We start from the raw sequence: 19,116 nt of genomic DNA on the forward strand, positions 1-19,116 counted from the left end.
TCTTGGTTTACTACTTAAGTATAAAATATTTTCATCAACTTAGCAGCTTTCTGCAAGCCACAAGTCAGTAGTTCTACAGACTCCACACAGAGGTAAAGTATGAATCTTATTGGGTCTTGTGATTCAGACAAAGCTAAACAAGGCAGCCTTTCAGTCTTGTTCATACCTGTTTTCTTCATCATGGGATTGAGTGTTCCCTTGCTGGGCAGTGGCATTGTATTTGACAGTAAGTAGACTCTGGCTGGATAATTTGGACCTTCCTCTAGTCCATATTGTAGTGGATTTTAGAAGGTAAGAAGTCTTCTAAAAGTGATGGCAGATTCTCAATGTAAACTTTTTTAGGTGTAAGTGTTCAAGTGTTATTTTCCCAAATACCATCAGGAGTCTTGGATTGTGCTTTGTCACCATGTATAAAAGAGCTAGCAAGTGGTGTATGCTGTAATGGTTGTGCCCACCACCACCCCAACAATACAGAATTAATTAATTTAGTAAGCTTGTGTTCTGTGAATAACAGTAAATTTTGCTTTTGAAATATTGTATAAAGCATTTTTACGCTGAATTTCAAACATAGGAGTTTCTCTTTATGTGCTATTTGTTGATACAATGCTTAGATTTTCCAGTTAAGTTTTTTGTTCTATATGTTTTTAGAACTTCCAAGCTATGGCAAAATAATTACATTGACTTACACATTCTTTTACGTTGACTCCTAATGGTGGTAGATCTTTCAAGAGGTTTTGTGAGCCCTGGAGATGTCAGGTGTGATAATGCTTTGTGGGGACAGCCTTGCTAGCAAAGGGGTGTCTGCAAGATGTTCAGCTTCCAGATGCATCACTGTTTGAAAATAGCAGGCACAAGGTTTGTGCAGCACTTAGCTCAAAATAGTAAGCCCTACCAGAACCTGGATGTGTTGGCAAGTACACTGCCGATGTAACCCTGATAACTGCAAGAGCTAGCTCAAGTCCAGAAGTGGTACATTTCAGTCCAAACACTAAATAAAAGATCTAATGTGTGTATTTGAAAATTTGCTTTATTTGTTTTTTTCAGTGTATATATATATATATATATTTATATGGTAGCGTTATATTTAACATAATGATCAACATAATTGATTGAATGCTAATTTTTAAGATGAGCTGCATCATCACTTCCTAGCATTCCCTAAGAATTAAACTGCCTTTATTACAAAAGTTTCTATATTTTTAAATCTCCCATATTTAACTGGTAGTGCTTTGACTGAAAGGAAGATATGCCCAAAATGTAAATGGCCTCAAATCCAGGTATTGACTTGCCTGATGGTTAAGGGAGATGGAGGAAACACACACACACACACACATATATATATATGTGTTTATATATGTTGGATTTTTTAAAAAGTGTTTTCATAGTTAATAGTTGTCACGTTAATACACATTCTTTAAGAAGTACCAATTAATTGTGAAAATGGGACTTGTAAAAAAGAGCATTAGTAACATCAGGTTAGCAGTAAAAGTTGGTTTTCTCTCACTTTTGGTGCTAACTACCTTTAAAGGGAGAAGGAAAGTATGCAGAAATAATGTATGTATTATGCTTTAACAGATGGCTGTCTAACATGGTAGTGAAGTCTAGATTTTTTTTTTCTCAGTCAATTTTCCATGTAAGATTCTTCTTGTTTTTTTTTTTTTTTTCTTTGAGCAATCTATTTGGCATTATGTCTGATTTTAAGCTGTGCTATGGAATGCAGGTTAATTAGCAGTATTCGACAGACAGAATTTAAGCTTGACAGTGTTAAAATGTCCCTTGCCACTTTGGTGCATAAAAACAGTTTCTAGGTAAGAAGGGAACATTGAGCTTCCTGGCATCATGTTGAGAGGTTAATGCATTTATTTGGTTTTAAGCTAGACCTTGTTTAAAATAAAGCAACCAAAAATCCCAAACTTGTGCAACCAACTGGTATTGTGTGTCTTTTAAATAAACTGTGATCTTTTTTTCAGGCCTTAGACGGTCAAAATATTTATAATGCTTGCTGTACCCTACGAATTGATTTTTCCAAATTGGTGAATTTGAATGTCAAGTACAACAACGATAAAAGCAGGGACTACACTCGTCCTGACCTTCCATCTGGCGACGGACAGCCAACACTGGACCCAGCTATTGCTGCAGCATTTGCCAAGGAGACCTCTCTTCTAGGTATGATGTTGACCTTCTTCTGTTTTGCAAAGCCCCTTCATGAAAATATTCATTAATCCTTCTAACAATTTGAATTACAATAGTGTCCAAAGGCCCATTCACGATTCAGTCTATATTGTGATCTGAATTGTAGTAACATAGTTATATTGTCTTTAGAAGTACTGCAAAAAATTAATGAAAACTTGCTTGACAAAATGACAAATGCACAAAGTACTAGAAAAAGTCAAGTTAGTTCAGCTTGTATCCCAAAATCTGTCCTTCCCTCTTCCATATGTTCCTGTCTATGGCCACCTTGCCCACCTTCCCATCTGATTTGTAAGAGAGACTTAACATGATTTGCATGATTTCTTCATGCTAATGGTTATTTGTAATATCAGGTTATGAAACTAACATTTTGCTGGTTTCCTTCAAAGGGGAAAGATTATGCTCTTTGCTTAACATACCCAAACTCTATGGTGCTACCTGTAGTTTCCATGAATAAAAGAAAAAATCTGTAGTTGCACTTCTAGTCATAAGAGTTGTGTGTATCCTGCCTTTGAGTTCATCAGAAGTTGGTGAAATTCTCTGAAAAAGGTACAGCTATATCTGTCTTCTGACTATTACCAAAATAATCAATGCATACTCCTATTCCTGTCAAATTGGTTTTTGGGGAGAACACCTTTCACTCTTTAAAATGTAATAGCACTCAGATATAGAATCATTATTTTTTATACAAGCTGATTTATTATGTTGTGATCATTGTTCTTCCCACTTAGTCTTTTTCTTTTTTCTTTCTTGGATAACTTCCCATTTTTGTTCTGAAGAAAATGTAAGAACAACATAAATTTCATGTTCTTTTGTACAGTCTGGGCCAAACTGAAGTAAGTTTGAGTCACTCTTGGAGAGAGGGGCCTCTGCTCTTTTAAGAAAGATAGAAGGCACTTAGTGAATGATGTGAACCCAGGAAGAGGTAAATATTTTAGCTAGGGCTACTGAATGTTGCACTGCATTTGCCAGTTTTCTGAAATCAGGTTACTTGAGGGATGTATTTCATATCTAGTTGTAAAGTACACAAAATCAATTCCTCCAAATTCCAGAGCACTTGACTTTACATTTCCAGTATCACTTGCAGCTACAGCAAAAGTTTTGGGAAGTAAAAATATACTGTAAGAATCGAAAGTCTCAGAAAAAAACTAGCCAAAGTTAATTTTCTTTTATCTCTTTAACTTCCCATAATTTAAAAATTGCAATCTTTCATTTCATGCTTCGATTGGGAAGGTGGATGAATGTTCATGTAGAAGTTTGACACCATAGAGATGAGTGCTGTAGGAACACCCTTGAGGCAGTTAGTAATTCTTTTGTCAGCCTGTAATGACTAGAGCATAGACATGGGGCTGCAGTATGAGTACTAAGTAGACAAAAGCAAAATAAAGCTGCTTATTAATGAGACCCACAATATTAGGGATTTAGGAGAGGAGAGAGTAAAAATTCATGAGCTATAAAATGCCAAATGCCTTTTCTTGTGTAACTCTAGTTTTGACATTTTCCTGAATCTTGAGAAGTTGATTTCTAGTCTCAAGCTTACTAATCTATTTCCTTGGATATATAATACTTAGAGCATGCATCAAATTAACAGGTTTAATTTGCTTGGCATGGTGAAATCACACTCTGTGGATGCTTGCATCATTGCATTACTATGGATGTATTTAATTGGGGTTACTGTACTTTCTACAGTTATCCAAGTGACTTAAGTGGACTTTATGATCTACTACATTAGACCTGAAAATCACTTAGATACTTCAGATTTTTGTCTGCAAAACTACAGTTTTCTAACATTTTAATTTTAATCGCTCACTTCCATGTATATTGAAAATAATTTCTAAAAAAATTATGAAGATGACAGTCACAATAACTAATTAAATATTTTGATTTGTTCTCCTTTGGTAGACCTCCATACATACATTGTTTTCCTAAGCAGTAAAAAATAAATGGTACATAACCTGATTGACTTGCATTGCAGCTGTGAAAGATTTTCAGCATTGGTGAAGTCACTCATGTTTATTTTGATGAACAGTAGAGATTTTATATCATGTTGGCTTTTTCTTGTGTAAAAACATTCATTGTTTCAAAAGAGACTTAAGGGAGTTGGGTACATTTTCATACTCTGCTCCTGGCCAGTTGGGTGAGCTTGGTATATTGTTAACGCTTCATCCTCTGTCAAATGGGGATGGTTAGTACAGGGATTTTGTTGTTATTTTTCATCTTTTTCTAGTTGACTATTTGCTGTTTTTACAGAACTTGAAAAAAGACTCCATAGTACTGTTGGTGCCTTAGTCATTAGGATAATTGTCAAAATGGGAATGGTGATTGTTTGAATATGGAAGAACAGGATTCTCATTCTGGGCTGCTTACTGTGTAAAAAGGCACAAAATATAAATGATGTAATAAATAAGAGGACAAAGGATGGAAAAATACCAAAAACCAGAATGGATTGCTTGTGCATACAATTTATAGCTGTATTTATTCAGATACATAAAGGAGAAGCATGGGAAGACTTAGAAGTTCAGAGAGTCATGGAGGTTGGCAAACTCTGATGTGTTAAGTATGGCAGAACGATAACAGGAATCTTCCTTCTAATTTTTTTAATCTTAATGCTTATTTCCTTCTGTTTAATATAGAATTTTTCTGTAATGTTGATAAAGATGTCTTCAGCATATACTGAGTTTCTGCTGTGCCTTATTCTCATGTGATTCCCAGAGGGCATATTTCCCCATGAAAGAGTGGAGCTCCATTTTGAGTTTAGTGTGCTGTTCTTCAGGTTCTTTTCCATGCTCAAAAAGAATACCATGAGATGGACATGTGGCATTGCTGTAAAAATTCTTGCTGTAGCTGATCTTTTATATGTATATCATGAGATTGCCAACAGAAAATGCAGTAAGAACTCACTTCTTCCTTTTGCTTATGTTACACTTTTATATGCTGCAAACTTGTACAAAACTTGGGTGCAACTTTGTGTTGTTGGCTTTCTAAGAGTATACTGTAATCCATATGTCAAAAGTGAGATTTAGGTTCAACACAATTTTGTGGCTTGAGTTTTATTGACAGGATGTAAATCTTGTTGGTCTTAGTGCTTAAATCTGCACTAATTCTAAACCAAACGTACCTTGGTTTCCTTCTGGGTGAAGTCAATGCTCCACTTCAATAAATGTAACTTTATGATGTAGCTCTTGTAGCTTTGTGCGCTGTTAAGCAGAGCTGTTAATCTGCTGGCTCCCCCAAAGCCATATGAGGAAGGACAGGAACTAGTCAGTACAAGTAGATGGTGATTACTTGACAGCGGCATGAAAAGGGTTCATAACAGGTCCATAACCCAGTTCTTGGTCAGTTTTGCTTACCTGCATTAAGATGATTACTAATACCTGTGGTTTTCACAGAAGTTGATAATATATTTTTAGCATAGCTTCAATTTACCTACTATGAAAATAGCATTAGCAATTTGCATTTCAGAAGTCACACAAAAGGATAAGCTGAGAGGGAATAAATAATGTGATAAGTTGTATTTTAACTTCATTGAGGAAAAGGCCTCAAAAGGCTAGAAAGAAGGTATATAATATTTGTATGTTTTCATTAATATTTTGAAGAAAACAAATGCCTGTTATCTGTAGTTGTTGGCAACTAAAATAAAGCTAGTGACAAAGATTTTTAATACTAGTTGATCATATTGACAACGTAGATAACATTTCTAAATAGTTTCATACAAATCCTAAACAGTGTTACTTGATAATTTATTGATAATATAAACTCTTCTTATTTTTATTTTTTAAAAAGCTTTTAATTGCTTAAATCAGAATAGCAAATCAAAGTACAGTGGAGACTGCAGACCAAGAATTTTGTTCCACAGCTATTTGCTGTGGCTTTGTAATTTGTCTGAGCTTTTCAAAAAATGAGATCCATGTGTGCTAAGTAATCAGTTAAAAACATATCAATCAAATTGATGGTCTAGCCTGCATGCATCTTCACTCATTCATCTACTACATCCTCACCTGTGATAAAATAAGGTTTCAGAAATCTTTCATTCTGTAAACTGGCCAATATTCAATGTGTGTTAATGTTTTTTGATAGAAGGAGAAAATTACTAGTGGACAAAATGAGTTGGTTTCAAGTGAATGATCAGAGGCAATATTTTTTTCTTCTGTTTTTTACCTCACATATGAAACAATAGATATAGTCTCCCTCCTCTTCACCCTCCCAAAAAAAGTTACAGATGTCACAGAAAAAAAGCTTTGGATAAACAACAGCTGTATTATACTGAACAACAACAAACAAAATATTTTATATAAGAACTACTTCAAAAAGCAAATACTGATATATGCTACTCACAGTTTAGATATTTGTTTAATATTACAGCTGCAAATACACTGTTGGGCTTAGGACTCGCACAGCTTTATCCCTTGCTATCATTGCTGGCATTCTTTGTTAGCACTTTCCACTAGTGCCCCTTTTTGAGATTCTTGCTGACAATTTTGAAGGGTAATAATTGAAAATACTTTTAGGAATGGTGTTTAATTAATCATTGTTTTTTAACTTCTGTGGGACCAAAGAATGTCCTTGAGATAGTCTGATGCTATGAAGAATTTTGCCTTTTATAGTATGAGTTACTTGGCTGTGCTGTGCCCAGCTATGGAAAGAACCATAAAAACTTCACTAGTCTTCTTTAGATTCCTTTATTCCTAAAAATACAGGACTGGCTTAAAGTTTCTAAGGTTAGGGAGAGATGTCTAGACATACTAGAAGACTGGATATGCTCTAGTAAGTCCTGGTAGCTTGACATTTTCTAAAACTTAAGTGATTGCTATTGACCTAGTATATAATAAGTTGTATTTCCTTCAGGTGGGGATCTGTCATGCTTTACTGTCCTGGAAAAGTATTTTGATACAAGAGTGCTCTTTTACTGAACCCTGCATGATGTGCAAATGGCAATGTTGATCAAATACAATAAAGCTGTTCCTATATAAACTATGTATCGTGCAAATGTATCACGAGATCCTTTCCTGAATCCTGGGAGTAGCGCATTCAACTCATACCCCCGTGACTTGAGCAGACAAAACCAGCATTTCTCTACAGGGTCCGAGTTTCCTTGAAGAAGAAAATGTAAAGCCACAACTGAAGCTTTAACTGAGGCTTCTTCAGAGAACTGGATTACTAAAGCCACAGAGCATGTTGAATCTTGAATTTAGAGGGTTGCCTCCCCACCTCATGCTAAGGCTGTGAGAGACGTGTAAACCTCTTCACTTGGCCAACTGCACTGTTGGGGATTTAGTCAAGCACTAAGTTGAAGTGAGGAATGTCTCTCAACTGATGATGGGAAATAAGGATGCAATGATGCAGAGAGCACAATTAGTGTTTATTCTTACTGATTTAATCAACATTTATTTTAGACCATCTTGATAAACTAGACACTTCAAGCATTTTGGAGGGCAATGGAAACAAGTTTTGCTGCACAATAACGGTTATTTGAATAGAAAGTACTTTTTGTACCTCATAACTTTGCAGACTTGATCTGAAAAAAATTTTCTACATTTTTCTTACATTACTTTACCAACCCATTTCACAACTCTTTGGATGACTTTACAGTGGTATTGTCTGCTGTGTAGAGTGGTGTATACAGCCTTAGTGCTGATATAGGAACTTTGTATTTAAAATGACTTGTGTGTGTTTCGTAAAATATGCTTTATTTTAAAATTAGGGCTTCCTGTTGCAGCTGTTCCAGGAGCTCTGAGTCCTTTGGCTATTCCAAATGCTGCTGCTGCAGCTGCAGCTGCTGCTGCTGGCCGTGTGGGAATGCCTGGAGTTTCAGCTGGTGGCAATACAGTCCTCCTGGTTAGCAATTTAAATGAAGAGGTAAGTGAAACAATTTTACTTTTTTTTTCCCCCCCCTCTTTAGTCACACTTCATTTGTCAGTATTTTATAATTTCTTTGCATTTGGCCTCTTACATTTGGATTTTAAGCTCAAAGTATTTTTGCTGTTTTTTTAATAATCCCCAAAGTTTATTTTAAAGCCATTGTTAAATACATTTTTGTTCCTAGGTAGCTAACAACTTAAAATATCCTTTGACAGTCAGCTACCTACTTTTTCTAAGAATAATTTAGTAACTTCTTCATGTTTGAATACCAACTATTCTTTCTTTTGTAACTGTAATCACATAAACTAGAATTTCTGTTTTGTTTCTAATTGTTTGCTGTTTCATTTCATGCTTGTATCTCACATTTTTGAGTCTTAATTTATGTGAACTACTCTAACACATTTTTCTTTGAAGGTTCTCCCAAAGATCTTGACGAGGCACTCTTCCAGTCTCTCTTAGTAATTTTTTTTCTTTGCAGTTACTCATTTGTCTTTAAAAAAAAAAAAAAAAAAGTAGTGGCAAAGCATTTTCACCTTAACTGTATCTTTCTTGCTAACTCAGAAATCTAAAGGGATTAATTTAGTTTTGCATTTTTACTGTCCTTTACATTTATTTTGATGGCTGTGAAAGCTGGTATGAAATGTGGGAAGTTTGTATCAGTCTAGCTGTTCCATTTTTAACTGGCCTCTGTCACTGTAAATCATTAAGCTTTTTTTATCATCTAGTACTATTTTGTCATCCACAGTCTTGCATGTTAAAATGTTTCAGATCAGAGTGCCATTTTGAAAGATATTTTGCCTGCATTTCATAACCAGCCATGCTTACGCAGTTAAAGTTTAAATTTTAAAATTTCTATTGCATGCTTTTTTTAATTTATTTTCATGTTGAGATGAAATGCTGTAGTTTACTCTTGATATGAATGTACTTTACCCATATTTGTCTTGGGTGACTACATTTTGCTCAGTTTTTCTTGTACAGTACATAAACCAACCATTTTCTGACCAAATTCCTACATTTCCTATGTACTGACCTATATTTTATTTTTTTTTTGTTCCCCACTTCCTTATTTTTTTTTCTTCTGCATTGCTGTATTCCCTCCCCCATTTCATCCTTTTCCCTGTGTGTTCAACTTCCCTTTCCTTGTCTTTACCCAAATTCCCATGCCCTTCCCTGTCTTACCCTTCTCCTCGTCTTTGTCTACGTTCCCTGTCTTCATTCCCTATGTTCATGCTTCTGTGCTTGAACAAAATGTTCCTCGGACCAACTTGCCCCAATTAACCGCCTTGAAACCATGATCCATGACCACCTCACCATTCTGCGGGAACCACCCTTCGTTATGGATGATCTGTTCATCTCCGCTCTTCCTCGACTCTTCTCTCTTCTTGTCTTACGCTGCTTGCTCTTCTCTCCTTCTAAAGATGGTTACGCCCCAAAGTCTGTTTACCCTCTTCGGTATGTTATTGTTAGCACTATACTTTTATTATTGGTTTGGTTTTGTTTTTATGGTTTTTGTTTGGTTGGTTTTTTTGTTTCACCTTAATTCTTATTTGTAGCTAGCACTTTGGCTTAAAATTGAATAGTAAATCTTTTGCTATTTTTCTTTTGCTGTTTAAATCTCTCCATAGACACAGATTTTCTTTTAATGCATGCTAATATATTTTGCATGGTCTTTAATTTTATATCATTCACATAGCTTTGAGGGTTTATCAGAAATTATTCTTTTCAAAATTCACTATTCAAAATCTTTATCTCCTTTATTCATTTGTGAGTGTGTTGAGTTTGAGCGAGTGATCTTGTTGCTGTCTGAATGTTCCATTGATATGTCAAAATATATTACTTAGGTTGCTGGTTTTAAAATGAACTTTTTCTTTTGGGTTACTTTTGACTTTGAAAAGGTGTTTATGGTGATGTGCAGCGTGTGAAGATTTTATACAATAAGAAAGATAGTGCTCTTATACAGATGGCTGATGGAAACCAGTCACAGCTGGGTAAGATTAGTTTTCTGCTTATATTCCCATTAGTCTAAGTACTTGGAAATTAGGCTGTGTAAGATCAGGTGAACTAAATGTGTTTATATTTGTCAGGCTGTCTCTTATCTTGGTTATCCACCAGATCCAAAATCTTTTTGCATGCACTTGTGTTCCAGAAGGTCTGCACTTAAGTGAATACCCTAAATGAATTCAACAGCTGAATCAAATATGATGATCCCTGAATAAAATTAAATATTGACAAAGAGTCTGCAGACCTAGTTCTTGATTCTAGTCCTTTAGCACACTGACCCTTTGATTTACTTGAGTGTTTTTCTTCTTTGCATGTGTGATGTACCACAAGCTGTTGAAAAGTAGCACTCAGTTGAGTAAACTTGTCTTTTTCAGCCATGAGCCATCTTAATGGACAAAAAATGTATGGAAAGATTATTCGGGTTACCCTTTCTAAACATCAGTCAGTACAACTACCTCGAGAGGGACTTGATGACCAAGGGCTGACTAAAGATTTTGGTAATTCACCTTTGCACCGCTTCAAGAAACCTGGTTCAAAAAACTTCCAAAATATATTCCCTCCTTCTGCAACACTTCATCTGTCCAATATTCCGTAAGTGTTCACTGTCAGTAATCTGGTAATATTTGTGTGAATCACAGCTCTCTGAACTGACTAATATTTCCTGCTTATGCTTATTTTCTTCCTGTCTCTAGACCATCAGTAGCAGAAGAGGATCTACGCACATTGTTTGCTAACACTGGAGGCACTGTGAAAGCATTTAAATTTTTTCAGTAAGTAGCTTTTCTGCACATAGCTCTAAAAAAAGAGTTCTGCAGCACATCTTAAGAAAAAGTATATATCAAATAGCAAACATTAGGAGCAACCCCTGTAGTGTTCAAGTTCCTAATTCCATTATTTTGTTTCAGAAGAGATCACAAGATGGCACTTCTTCAGATGTCAACAGTAGAAGAAGCTATTCAGGCTTTGATTGATCTTCACAATTACAATCTGGGAGAAAGTCACCATCTGAGAGTTTCTTTCTCCAAGTCAACTATTTAAAAAGGCAGATAGAGAATGAAGGTGTATTGCATTGTTTGGTGTTGTCACCTTTTGACTGTTCAGGAAAGTGGGGACCAGAGTTTGTCTTCTGTTTTTTTTTTTCATGCTGTTACCATTCCTCGATTGTTTTTAAAAAAGTAATTAAAAAAAAGGCAGTGATGTTAACTGCTTTTCAACTGTTCAACTGTTGTTTAGATAAACCATTGTTTTGTTTAGAAGATTTCAAGTTAATACCACATTTTTTCAACTTAGTTGACGTACGTGCCTTAAAAAGGAAAATTAGTACTGCTGGAATTGCATAACTAGTAAAAAGCAAATTTGGTTGTCTGGGGCACATTGTTACATGATAATTTAAATATGTTTAGGCAGGGGTGTGTAAAAAGGTTAAGTTTTTATTTTCTCCTGCTTGATAGATTTCTTTATCTGCTGGCTTGTCACTTATTTTTCTTTTTAATTGGATAAGATGAATTATGCTGAAAGAGTAAAATTATTTTGATTTTTGCTACTTTTTGCTATGTGTTCTTTTTTAAAAAAAGCCTTTTGTATTTCATTGTTCTGGTCTAGATTCAGTTATGAATGTAGGCATTAGTTAAAATTAACAAGGTACAGAATATTAATTTCTTAAAGGACAAAAAGTGACTTCTGTGACTTTGAGCCCTACGTGAAAAGCATTGTGGAATCTTAACCTTTTTGTACACACTCTTGTGGGATGTATCATATAAATGTCAGCACTAAGTAATGTCTTGTTTGTGGCTGAATATTTTTCGTAGATGTTTTTGAAGTTGACATGACTTACGTGCATTTCAATATATATTGCCATCTTTAGTTTGTAATTAAGATATGGAATATGGTTGTGGATTTCTGAGCATGTACAGACTGGTCAAGCTAGTTCAGGAAATGGTGCATGTATTTTTCAATGATGAAGAAAGTTTGCTGCAAATGCTTGCAGGAAATTTTGTGGCAGTTTTCTAAAACTGACAACCAGGTGGGACCAAAGTTTATGTGCCTTTAGTCTTAATTTACCTTGCATTGTAATATTCAGTTTTAATAAATATCTTCAAAATATTTTGTATTTAGAAATTGATCTGACTTTACTATAAACATGGCTCAGAATCTGCAGATCCAGTTAATTTGAAAGCAGTTCACTGACAGTCCGAACTGTTACCTTGATTCTGTTTAAATGACCAATACTTTTTGAAATTGATGTACTTAGTTTCAAGATTCATAGATTCTGTTATCTATGTAGAAAAAAAAAGGTCATGTATATTTTCTATTAGTTGAGTTTTTACATCTTTAGAATTGTAAAATTCAGTATAGTTTGGAAGTGGCACAATTAAAAATTAATTTTCTAACAAAGTTGGGAGGTTTGATGGTTGTTTAATTTCATTTTGTGTGTACTCTGCTTACCTCTGTAGCATGCTCAATAAACACTTCTGTAGCTCTGTATTCACCTTTTCTGTCTTTCTCTGCTGCTTTCTATCTCTTCTCTTCTTTGTTTTTCACTTCTACTGTGCTTCTAAATTCATGTTCTCTGCCAGGGTGGGAAAAGCATAATATTAAAAACGACTATTTATGGCTTTTTACCATAAATCTGATGCTGTGAAAAATACCAACTCTTTATTTTCAGATAGTGACCCCTTTGCAGGTATATGTGCAAATTAAACATTTCCCACCCTGTTACAACTTACTGCTTTAAAGACATAACTTTTATTGTAGTTTGTTAGCTCTCTCTTTCTATCTTTTTAGTTTTTAAGCAGATTTATGCACTAATAGATCTCTCAGGTTTGCCATGCTCTCTTGCTGCAAGTTTCATCTTTCATTTTTTTTGTGTGTGCTAAAGATTTTCTACTAATCATACAGTACACTCATGGGTCAAAGTAACAAAGGATTCCACTTGAGATCTGTGGACCATACATATCTGAGAACAGGATACTTCACCTTTTCAGTCATGGGTTCAAATGAATATTAGAACAGTTTGGGCACTTCAGTAGTTTTTCTGCTTATTACTTTGAACTGATTGTTGTGGGTTTTTTTTTCCCTTTCAGTTAGAAATAGGATTTTACACAGTTGCCTTTTAAGAGTAACTGAATGATCCTGAGGCATTTGGTAAAAGCTGTCAGCGTTCAAATCAAAGCATTTTTCAGTCACTTTCCAGTAGGACCACTGTAGGTACATTGATGTCAGAATACTTTGTGAGCTGATGTCTTCCTTTGGGTGGCTTTCAAATCAGTAAATAGCTATCAGCTTTTGAAGGTCGTAGTATAACGTAGGGGCTTGCATTAATAGGTTAAATAAAATGCATTTAATCAGAATTACACCCAATACATGATTTAAGTTATCCTCCAGGTATTGCAGTGATCACCCTGTCTGAAGTGCTGAAAGAATCCTATTCATCCATACTCAAAGTTTGTGAATCAGCATCCTTTTACAACTCGAGCACCCAAACACACAGATGTGACTATTTCCAGTGATTTAAGCAGTAGTTAAGGGTCTGACCGACCTGATCTGTTACATTTTTCACCTGTACAATATGATGTCCCATATTTTTCTAAAATAAAAGTGTCAGATTTCCTTTTGTGTATCAGAATGTGCTTGCGTGTTTCAACTAGAAATGTGACTTGAAACTTGTCATTCTGTGTGTTCAGCTTGTGCTGAATTATTTCCACTCTAAAATGTGTATCAGATAGCATACAGTGATTGCCATATGTGTAATTTTGAAACAACTGTAAACATCTGCACTGTCTGATTATGTACAAATATAGGGGTTTATAAAAGGGTAGCTTACATTCTTCTTGCCAGGCTTATTTCCGTAGAAAGATGTTTCTATACTTTTCTCATTTTGAAAATTTCTGTGGCAAAAATCTCAAGGGAAAGAGTATATATTGGCTTTGACTTGCTATAAATTCAGCAGCTTTTATTATGAGGTTATATTTGTATCAGCCAACATTAAAAGTAATGACAGTCATAATTGTCATGAAAACATTTTTTATTAGTCTGAAGAAAATCACTTATGGATACTTAGTCTTTAAAGTGGTATCTCTTCAGAAAATACAGACTTAGTAATGAATGTCCTAACTCCTAGAACTTTCAAAAACTTGTTTTTCATGAGATGGTAATGCATTTTGTATAGCAATTTGTACATTTTTGTTGTTATAAAATGTAAATAAGTTTCTGTATTTTTAGCTCTTCAGAATGTGAAAAGCATCACTTTTATTAAAATTTTACTAAAAATAACATTCATGAATAACTTCTTACACTCCATGGAATGTGAGTTTTCAGATTGTTAGTAAAACTTTACCCTAGGCATGGTGATTCTCTGAACTCAATTTCAGATTTTTAAAATAATTCTGGTATTTTGTCAGAGGGCAGTTGCTGATTTTTATTTCTTTGTGAATCTTTACATTTTTCTCTGGTGGAGCAATTAAATTGGTTGGAGAAGTCCAAAAATTATCTTTGATCAGGTAATGTTGAGTGGCAAATACGGTATGTAAGTGAAATAAACCAAAACCTTATAGCATTCTAACTGGGGGAAAACCTCAAAGCTAAGTGAGTACACTTAGAAGTATTTCTGTATATTGTGATTTAACGTGTTACGAAAGGCACCTTTGCCCTGCAGGAATAACAGTTCACACAACTATTTGTAGCTTGCCATTTTTAATGTTTTACATTAAGAATTTGTTTTATAAGCTGTTTTACAAAAACAGTTTTTTTTATTTTTTTGTAAGTTTCCTTATGTTTTCTAGTATCTTGCAGCATGACAAGATTAATAAGATCCTGCTGTCTGAAGGATTTAAGGCACTGTGATTTCAAACTCTAGTTTACTCCAGATAATTTGTCTAATTCTGTGCTTAGGTAACATGTACTTCTGTCAAAATATTAGAAAAAGAATTGTGGGGTTTTTTTGCCAACGGGAATTTAAATCCAATCAAGTCCCATCTCAAGAAATGGTTTTCCTAATATCAAATGTGTTACAGTGAGCAAGGCTGCTCAAAATGTTGGACTGCATTAGGTAGGGATGAGGCTGAAGTTGTTCTTCTGTTCCAGACTCGGAGACAACCTGAAATTCAGTTTTGCTGTGGTGAACAAATTTTCTTTTAAATAATTATGCAGAATACCCAATGTCTTGTAGTTCTGGTGTGTATAGAAAGGGATATATATATTTTTTTTTTCATATATATATATATATATATATATATATATATATATATATATATATATATGGACATCTGCAATATTTCTTACCTTCCTGGTTTCTTGGGCAGCCGAGTAGCTGCAGCCTACTAGTGTGATTCCAGCCACACAGAGGATAAGAAGAAAGAATATATAGGATTTGGCATGGTATTTTCTACTTAATGGGTCTTGGTAAAGTTAGTCAGTCAGTAGACTGCAGTAATCTTAGCTATAGGGAATGACAAACCAATAATTATTCTGTTAGTGCATTGGCTTGCTAGAGCCAGTGACAAAGTTCCTGCCTTGCTGTGGAATTATAAGCCACGATAATGCAGCTTTAAAGAATTTCTTTACCTTATTTTTTCCTTTAACGTAATGATTTATTTAGTATCACATAATCTGAGTATTTTGAGGTTTAAAATTCTCTCCAGTGCATGTGTTTGGTCTTTGAGGATGGTTAACAAAATGAGATTGGTGAGTTCCTGCTTCACCTTAAAAAAATGTTACAGCTTGCTATATCTGTTGTTGTTTTCTGAATTGAGTGAGTTTTCCTCTGATCAACAAACTAAATTTGGAAGATGGTTACGTTGCTTTGTTTTTTTCCTTTCACAGTTTACAGCATGTAGTGTTTAAAATCTATTCTTTCTTGATTAGTTCTGCAGGCAGGCAACAAAGGAAAAGTGAAGAACTTTTTTTTCCTTGGGAAAAATGTGAACTAAATGCAGATTGACTTAAATGTCTCAAGAAATCTAGCTGAAACTAGCACTCCTATTACGTGAGAATTCTACATGTTTTATGAGTTTTAGCCCGGTTTCACTGGGAAATGAGGCATGTGTAATTGCATCATCTCTGTGTGAATGTGCTGTTCCTGAGATAACCCCTGTCTCTTCCTTGTCATGCCTGTACCCTTTGCTTGCCTTCCTGGCAGGCAGAGGGGATGAAGGTCTCCAGTAGGAAGGCATTATCCTCGTGCTTAATTGGGTTGCTAGGTCCAAGTCCTTGCGTTCAGTCCTGTGGGCGAGGGAAGGGAGGATCAGGTGCCTTGTTGTTTGCTGGGACCTCTCAAACAGGCACGGACCTGCCTCTCTCCCTCTTAATGAGGTAGCCAGCGTGGTGGGGCCTGGGGATGCTGGGTACAGGACACGAGAAGTGAAAGGGAAGGGATATTTTGCAGGAGGAGCTGAGTGTTGGACAGAGGAGCGTTGAGGGTGTTTCAGTAGCTTGTTTTCAGTTGTTTCATGCATAAATAGATGTGAAAAAGTATTGACAAAGTGAGACATGTTGGCTGAATAATTCTGTAGGGGTATTTTACAAACTAGTCTGAAAAAAAGTAGTCCAACCTTATGAACTAAATGTGATGTATTTTCACTTCAGCTCAACAGGTACAAGAATGTCAGAGCTTAGCACTTGCCTGCAGACTGCTGTGGAAGCTGGTTTTCCTAGGATGAGTACTTATCATCCCTGGAAGCCAGCAAGACTGAAAGCCTGAAGCCTCTAGGTTAGGCTACATGTCAGCGTAGTTTAGGATGATTGACACTGATGGCTGGCCAAAGAGCTAGATAAAGTGAGCTAGTGGGATCCAGGAAGAGATTTGTTAGAGGAGTCATCAAGTGACACGTGAGGACTGGCATTTTTTTGATGAAAAATATAAACTAAAATTTCTGTCTGTCTGTATTCCATGGCAGGTTACACCAGAGTCCTTTGGGCTAACCCTATTCCCCCTAGGTCCCTAATGCCCGGGGCTTATCTCTGACAGCATCAACACTCTTTGAAGATCTCAGCTGAAATCATGCTGGACTGGTCTGTTCTTTTCTGAAGCAAGAAAGTTTTCTTGGCAGCTGCATCTGACAAGCACCAGTGATTTATTGCATGTGGTGGGATACCAGACTTTCCATGCTAAAACACTGGCAATCCTCAGCTAGTGAAGAGTCCTGGTGCTGTGTCAACAAAGTACTCCTTTCATCATGCTGTGCTTTGTTGTCTAAACATTAACCTTCAGGTATTGACTTTGATAACTTGAGTAAGCTTTTTGTGAATGTTTATCTTTCAAAATGAGGGGGCTTTCCCTTTTATCCTCTCTTTTTAGAGAGAGGGAGATTTTCCTGTTGATTACAGAAAATAAACTAGAGGTTGCCATTTTCCAATTCTTAAGCAAATTTTGGTTGACCTCAACCATTTTGTGCAGAAGTGTGTCTAACTTGTTTAAACTCTGATGGCAGGAGTCACATAACCTCCTCAGTCTGTATCACTGCTCCTAGACTTAAAGGAAAAAATAACCTTGACCTAAATCTTTTGCTGCAATTTAAAAGTCTGCTTTTGTTTTTAGAAAGTAGTCATTTTCAAGTTCGTTTTAGATGGAAGATGGAGCTAAACCTCATCTTCTTTCAAGAGTAGTTACATTAAAAGACCTGGTTAATAGTAGATAACCTTTTACTATTGGTGGCTCTTCACTCAAAATACTTCTTATAAACAGAGGTGTTTGTGGCACCATCCTGTCACAACTGAAAAAATTATTCTTTTAATTAGAGAATGGTAACACCAAGCACTTCTGCACTGCTGTGGGTGAACTCTAAATCGGTTTTTTCCTGCAGGTGCCATACCTTGCTTGAGCACATGTACAGCAAGTTTTGGTCCACCAAGGCATGTGCTGTCAAGTGACTGGAGTTGCTCAGCAAAAAAAAAAGTCTGTACAATGCAAGTGATCAATATTAATATTTATTTGCGATTTTCTTAAGGATACCTGGAAATCTTTAAAAGTTGTTTGCTTTTCAAAGCATACAGGTAAAGTATCTAAACTTTTTTACAGGAATGTAGACTGTTGGTTTGTATAAGCTATGATCTATAAATTTTTACACAGATCTTCTGAATAAGTTGCCCTAAGGAAAGGGATTCCACATTTAATTTAATTTCTAATTTCAGCTTTTGCAAGTTTTGAGCCCATTAAAAACTTGGATTTTTGCTGATCCGAAACATACACATCGTTTTTCAGTCCACAGCAGCTTCCTCAATTTCTGAAGATGGGAATTCTGTAAAACATAGCTTTTTTCCAGGGTGATTTCAAACAACATACATTCTATACTCCTGCATAGCTAAAGGTACAAAGATTCTTCCTATGCTGGGAGCAGTTATCCAGCTGCCTGCTGGGCTTAGAACTGCTTGGTAAGCTTCCAGACAGATGTACTGGAAAGGAAATATCTTGTGCTTTGGTGTGCCTGGACAGCAGTACAAACCCTAAACTTCCCTCAGCAAACCCTCACACTTGAAGCAAAACCTGGTTATCTGCTGCAGCTGTTAGGTTCCTAGGAATTCAGGCCTTGCAGATCAGTGTTCGTAGGACTCTTCAGCACTTCTGAGATCCTTAGGTAACAACAGCCGGTTGCACCCATGATTTCAGAACTTTTGGGGTGAGTTCCGTCGAGTGAGATTAGGGCTCTCTGCACTTCAGGCCCTTGGATTAAGACACTGAGTAGCCCTAGAAAAATCTGGGAACCCTTCACTCTGTTTTGAGAAAGTTGCCTCATAAGATGTCATTCGATATTGAAAGTTATATTCATTTCAGCTTCACTTAGGATTTAGCAACCTGCTTGAATCCTGAGTAACCAACATCCTTGTAACACTCCAAGAGAAGCTCTTAAAATGCATAATTTTTTAAAAATTATATTTGGAACCTAATGTTCCAATAATAATTGGAATAATGCTTTTGTAATTAAAAAGTTATATTTTTTAGTCCCCTATTGTGTATTTCTGTAGTAAATGTTACTTACATTTATTTTAGCAGAACTTAATAGTAGTCAATGTAGAAGTTGGTGAACTTGCAGGAGGATTACCACTTGGTACAATAGGCATTCGTTTTCTGTC

The 19,116-nt window shown here is 35.6% G+C and overlaps 1 protein-coding gene and 1 long non-coding RNA gene across 7 annotated transcripts in view; one reads left to right on the forward strand and one right to left on the reverse strand.

Moving 5' to 3' along the window:
* The window catches only part of PTBP2 (polypyrimidine tract binding protein 2), a 48,462-nt gene extending 34,140 nt beyond the window's left edge, over window positions 1-14,322 (forward strand). For 2 of the 6 annotated variants that reach the window (XM_053950087.1, XM_053950091.1), the window contains 7 exons: window positions 1,971-2,166; window positions 7,892-8,046; window positions 9,468-9,501; window positions 9,945-10,037; window positions 10,425-10,641; window positions 10,743-10,820; window positions 10,956-14,322. In XM_053950087.1, the coding sequence (XP_053806062.1) occupies window positions 1,971-2,166; window positions 7,892-8,046; window positions 9,468-9,501; window positions 9,945-10,037; window positions 10,425-10,641; window positions 10,743-10,820; window positions 10,956-11,088 (906 nt within the window). In that variant the 3' untranslated portion in view covers window positions 11,089-14,322. The remainder of the gene's footprint in view (window positions 1-1,970; window positions 2,167-7,891; window positions 8,047-9,467; window positions 9,502-9,944; window positions 10,038-10,424; window positions 10,642-10,742; window positions 10,821-10,955) is intronic. The other 4 variants (XM_053950089.1, XM_053950092.1, XM_053950088.1 and 1 more) reach the window with 3 other exon arrangements.
* LOC128792029 (uncharacterized) lies at window positions 7,936-19,116 on the reverse strand. The gene is made up of 3 exons (XR_008432287.1): window positions 19,023-19,116; window positions 12,496-12,619; window positions 7,936-8,022 (listed from the first exon to the last, which is right to left on the reverse strand). It is a non-coding gene; the product is annotated as an uncharacterized LOC128792029 (long non-coding RNA).

This window comes from Vidua chalybeata, chromosome 9, assembly GCF_026979565.1.
Source record: "Vidua chalybeata isolate OUT-0048 chromosome 9, bVidCha1 merged haplotype, whole genome shotgun sequence".
In the NCBI taxonomy this organism is placed as follows: domain Eukaryota; kingdom Metazoa; phylum Chordata; class Aves; order Passeriformes; family Viduidae; genus Vidua; species Vidua chalybeata.